Below are 6,087 nucleotides of genomic sequence, written 5' to 3'. Positions count from 1 at the left end.
TATAATAATATCCATTAGCTACCATGAAGTCCTTATCACTGACTAGCTATCGGAGATCACTACCCTTGTGAAGACCCTCATCTATTTTTTCATTCAATGTTTGATCGCCGTCCACATAGTCAAACATGTGGAGGATTAATTGGGATATGGGTGGGTGGGTTAGGGGCATAGTGCACTAGTGGTAGTTGTAGATGAAACAAAGGACTGAGAAAAGCCAAGGCAAGGTGTGCATGGAGATGTTTGTTTAGGGGGAAGGTGGCGCCATTCAAGATTGAAGATGAGATGGAGGGGTAAAAGAGGTTGTGATAGAGAAAAGGGAATGCTTGTTTGATACGTGCTAACTACTTGCAAATTTGTGTGTTAGTAGCATGGTTAGAAATACAAACTAGTTGTGATGGTATCATTCCAATTTTATAAAATGAAGTGGTAGATTTTTAAACCATGAAATTCTTAATGGTATGAATCCAATTAACCCAATAAAAAACTTGGATGGATCAGGGCAGGGAGTAGTTTGTCTGAATTTAGTGCATGGATGTTGTGGGGTGTCTAATTGTATAGTTGGATATTATGAACCAAACTTTTGCCATGGTTGGAGGCTAGCTCAAGACTTTATACAGTATCAATAACATTCATTAGCTAGGGGAAGGACGGGGCATTCAAGTTTTTTTTTTTTTTTTGACAACAGACAGGGCATTAAGGTTGAAGATGAGTTGGAGGGGTAAAAGAGGCATCGATGGAGAAAAGGGAATGCTTTTTTTATGTGTGCTAATTAGTACATGCAATACGTGTGTTTGTAGATAGCATGGTTAGAAATACAAACTAGTTGTGATGTTATGGTTCTAATTTTACAAAATGTAGAGGTAGATTTCAAAACCATGAAATTTATAATAGTACGAATCCAATTAAGCTAATGAAAAACTTGGATGGATCGATCAGGGCCGGGGCAAGGAGCATTTTGTCCGGATTTAGTGCACATGTGTTGTAGAGTGTCTAATTAATTGTAGAGTTGGATGTTAAGAATCTCAAACTTTTGCCGTGGCTAGAGGTTAGCTCATGACTTTTTTTTCTTTTAAAAGAAAACATAAAGCACGACAACGTATGTACTCCGCGAAATGTTCTAGTAGTTTCGATGCACGTAGCATCCTTTGATGGCGGACTTGTCAAAGAGGACCAATGCTGCCGTACTATACCGACGCGGCGCCGCCTGATGGTTTGTTAGCAGTAGTACTGAGAACATGCTCTGCAACATTGCTTGAGCGATACTTTTCGACGAATGAATAGTATTTTTCTCTTATAATAAATTAATATAAATATCAACATAAGCTAAATTTTAGTGAAACGAATCGGACCAATCTGAACAGCAAGGAGCAGGCGGCTGAGAGCGCCCGGTGTAGGCAAGTGGCCCCTCAAAAAAAAAAAATCCGCCCCACTCTCGCATCAACCCACTGGCCCTTCTGCGGCCAGCCAGGCCCTGAGGCCCCTCAGCTCGCTGCGGCGATCCAGCATCACAAGTGAATCCCACACGTTGACACGCACGACGCGCCCCGGCCAATGAAAGCAGCGCGACGCGCAGCCATGCATATTCACTCCTGAGCCCCCTCCCGCCCGCCCCACCGCGCGCGCACCACGTAGCCGAGGCAAGCGCAGCCACACACCGCCCCGCGAGGACACGCTCTCCTCCCGCGCACCATAACATCGCGACCCCCCGCGCGAGCTTTCCCTGCCCGCTCGCCCAGCTTCTTTAATGTCTAGCAGACAGCGCATCCCGCCCGTCTACCTCCGATCCCTCGCCAAGTCTCCCACCCACTACTGATCCCCCCAGCTGATCTTTTCCTCTCTTCTCGCCTAGCCTGCCCGCCAGTTGCACCACAGCGTCTGTATCGGAGGGCCCGATTGCATGGCCATGCCGCCGCCCAACGACTCGGAGGCGCCATGCACGCAGCGGCTGCCCGCGGAGGACGAGCTGCAGCCGCCGCCGGCTGCGTGCTGCGACGCCGCCGCTTCGGACGACGATCGGGCGCCGGCGGCAGGGACGTCGTCTTCCGAGCCCGACCACCAGGCGGCGGCGCCAGCGGCGGGGAGCGGCGGCGGCGGCGGGGAGCTGGTGGCGCGGCGGCCGGCGGCGGGGGCGGAGGAGAGCGCGCGGGAGCGGCTGAAGCGGCACCGCACCGAAATGGCGGGGCGGGTGCGGATCCCGGAGATGTGGGGCCAGGAGCGGCTGCTCAAGGACTGGGTCGACTGCACCGTCTTCGACCGCCCGCTCGCCGCCACCACGGGCCTGCTGACCGCCCGCGACGCGCTCGTCGCCGAGTGCGCCAACGCGCGCCGCCCGGGGCCGGCGGTCTCGCACGGCTCCACGGGGCGCCCGCTCCGAGTGCACAACGGCTGCTCGTGATCGTACTTCGTCGTCGGCTACATACTATAAATCGCCGCAGTTGAGAGTACTTTTGTTTTTATTTGCTACTCCGATCCCATGATTACCGGCGTACATACATGCATGATTTCAAACTCTAGCTATTTGAATCTTTACTGCGTGCTCGATCGGACTATGAATTTGATCGATGGTGGTGGTGATCCGCACCACGAAGTAATACTCACCATGCTTCTTTAGTACTGGTGGTTGTAATTAATGTAGCTGATCACCATTTTAAGCATGTCGATCCCAATCTGCTTGTTTATTTGCAGCTGATGAGCTAGAGTTGTTGCTGTGTCATCGTAGTTTCGATCTTCCGAATTCATTTTTTGGCTTCTTCGTTCCATCAAAGCACCTATATCACCAAAATCCATCTACTAGAACACAATCTTGAATTTTTTGAGCTCTTAAACCTGAACACGGAGTGCTATTGCATGCACTCATGGGGTTTCCTAATCATGAATTCATGCATGCCTGCTGCTTGATAATTACAAAGATTGGAAACATTTTGCTACCGAGAAATGTGACAGATAGACAAACAATATCTGTAGCCAGCGAGCTGGGGCTTGAACTAAGGGGGTGTTTGGTTTCTATGTGTCTTCCTAAAATTCCTGTCACATCGAATGTTTAGACACATATATGGAGTATTAAATATAGACTAATTATGAAACTAATTACACAACTTGTGACTAATTTGCTAGATGAATCTTTTAATCCTAATTAGTCCATGATTTGACGACGTGTTGCTACAGTTAACATGTGCTAATGACAGATTAATTAGGCTTAAAAAAACCGTCTCGCAAATTAGCCTCTATCTATGTAATTGGTTTTGTAATTAATCTATATTTAATGCTCTTTATTAGTATCTAAACATTTGATGTGACATAAATTTTAGGAGTGACTACAGAACCAAACACCCCTAACCTACGGGAGCGCAGCTTTAGATCTCCATGATGAATCCGGCCGATCCTCACCAGTCACCAGATTCTGCATCAACGTCTTACCGACGTGGCCTCCTGCCCTTCTTTCGTTTGATTGTCTTTCCGTTTGCGGAACAGATTCTCCCCTCCTCAAATTTACTCAACATGCTGTGGACTATGACTATTATATATATATAGCTAGCTAGTCCTCATCAGTCATTAAAAATAAGTACTGTTGCGCTGACGGTACATACCAAATATTAGCACCGTACGCATCGCATGTATATGTACAGTAGCCACTTGAAATGTAGTGTAGATCACACACCATCGTCAGTACATATGCATCTGACTATGACTATATTGGAGAAAAGGATGACGAGGTGAAGTCGATATTTTGTTTTTTTTTTGCAAATTGCTGATATAGGAGCGTATAGCTAGCCGGAACAAATATGATAAGCGACACAAAGTAATTACCAACTACGTACTGTGGTATATATAGCAACTAGTGGCTGTAAACTACTCCAGCAAATTAATCTGCTGCAGATTCCTCGGATTTGTTCTTCTTCTTCTTTTTTTCCTTTTAGCAATATCATCCATATTCCGATCCCATAGTAAAACAGTGCTACATTACAACAAAATTTCCTTTTCCTCATCAGAGGGAGAATGTAACGTCCCGCAAGAAAAAACAAACTAGGAGAATGCTATCCGCTAGACAATTCTTGATTTTGCAAACGGAGTCAACAACTTGTGAGTAATTAAGTAGGTGCAAATACACATGTCATGAGCGGTAAGTAAGACAGAGAATCTAACCAATGTAAAATTGTAACCAACTTGTGAATATGTGAAGTCAACCAGAAAAGTTATCATAATTATACTAAATGGAGAGGCATTGTAAACTAAGTTTAGCTCAGTTGATTAGCTGAATAGGTTTATTGTGGTGGAATTTGTCCATTTAGATTATATTGAAGTTCTTGACTTGGTATGAGCGTTGATATTTTTCAAGAATTATTTTATGATTAGGGGCGCTATTTTTTCGGTAGCCGATAACGAGATGACTATAATAACGTTATCAGCCTCGAGATCTGTGAGCGCCTGTGCATCAAACTCATTGATCGTTCATGGGCCATAATATTGGTCCACGTGCGAACATTTTGCTCCACTGAAAAACTGCTCCGATCGGTCGGTGCATGCAGGCCCAGTACTGTCTGATGACGGCTCTGTCCACCGGTCCAATCAACAGAGCCCACTCATTTTGCTTAAATTACATAAACAGATCAATTTACACGTTTTAATTCACTCTGGTTGTAAAAATAGTGTTTTACTTTTGTGCGGTCTTGAGATGCATATCTTTGCCTACCTTTTTCTACAATATTACCTCCGGTCATAAAATATTTAAAACTATAATTGTCAACAACTTCTAAATTGTTTAGTTTGAAAAACGTATATGTAGAATTATTAAAAATTGCATAGACAAAGGCAGGATGAAAAGATGTGCCACACTTGTCACCTCTACCAAGTTGCCCCCTTTTTATTCACCACTCCAGATGAGTTTTCTGCCGTCGGCTGGGAGCACTCCCTACGCCTGCGCATCCTCCGTCAGAAGCGCAGAAGCATCCCCCGCGTTGCCGCTGAACCGTGCAGAAAAGTCTCTCCCGTCGGTGCCTTCCGTCACGGAGAGATTTTCGGGCCATTCGCGCGCACAAACCAGACTCTCGCGCGCTCGGCGATGCTTTTCGCGCGCAGAAACGAAGCTCGCGCGCGCTTTGGCCCACCCAAAAGAGGTGCGCGGGGGAGTGTCCAGCGAATTATTTCGGCGCCGCGCACCTGACCCAGTCGAATTTGTTTTTATTTTAAACATTTTTAAACTATTTTTAAATCTGACACTATTTTTTTTTCAAAACTAACACTTTTGGCCGCGCCTATTCGCATGGCGCGGCAAAATCACTCTACCGCGTCATGCATGCAGACGCGGCAGGGGCAGTTAACGGTTGCGACGACCGTTGACGTGGCAGGTCTGACGCGCCACTCGTCACGGCGCGGCGGGCCTGCCGCGCAACGCATCACGGCGCGGCAGACCTGCTACTCCTACTCGCCTTGTACTTCTGCTGCTGTACCTACACACAAAGCATGTATGGCCCTATGGGCTGGCCATGGTAGAGAAGCTAGGAGGAGGCGTGCACACAAATACATGTGAGTGATGTGACATCACGGTAGCGTAGGCTTCTCCATTGTGACCTGATACAGTGACACCTCTTCCTCGGTCTCTGACTTGCTTTTTGACTGTGCACTTGACGCAGCGCCATTGTGACATGCACAGTGCTTGAGAGCCGCTCACGGGCTACCAGCATCTGACTATGTGCAGCTCACGGGCACAAAAGAAAAAGAATCGAGTCACTTATTAATCTGCAGCAAGAACGAAACGGCTTGATTGAACCAAAGAAAGACCTTGCCATACAACCAGGCATGTAGGTTTCTCTTCCTCCCAGCATGCCAGAAACAGCTAAAGAAGAGAATGCTGATCCCAGCAAAGACACCGCTACTTCAACCTTAGAAACATAGCAACATGGCCCGGCAAACAACGCTAGTAGCAATAAGCCCAAGAATTCAGGCCATCGAAGGAGAAACAAAGCTAATGCATCGAGAAGACAGCCTCACGGCCAACCACCTAGGCAGCAGTGGCAGAGGAAAGAAGTAGACACTTCACACCAATAACATTGAAGCAATAAGGAGGATGTGACTTGTGATTTGTTTTTA

At 46.8% G+C, this 6,087-nt stretch overlaps 1 protein-coding gene across 1 annotated transcript; it reads left to right on the top strand.

Moving 5' to 3' along the window:
- The first annotated feature begins 1,715 nt into the window (after positions 1 to 1,715).
- LOC136463431 (protein BIC1-like) lies at positions 1,716 to 2,654 on the top strand. The gene has a single exon (XM_066462434.1). It carries the CDS (start codon positions 1,898 to 1,900, stop codon positions 2,393 to 2,395), a length of 498 nt encoding a protein of 165 aa, XP_066318531.1. The 5' UTR covers positions 1,716 to 1,897; the 3' UTR covers positions 2,396 to 2,654.
- The last annotated feature ends 3,433 nt before the right edge of the window (positions 2,655 to 6,087 follow it).

Source organism: Miscanthus floridulus, chromosome 7, assembly GCF_019320115.1.
Source record: "Miscanthus floridulus cultivar M001 chromosome 7, ASM1932011v1, whole genome shotgun sequence".
In the NCBI taxonomy this organism is placed as follows: Eukaryota; Viridiplantae; Streptophyta; class Magnoliopsida; order Poales; family Poaceae; genus Miscanthus; species Miscanthus floridulus.
This window is presented reverse-complemented; position numbering and strand designations above follow the sequence as displayed.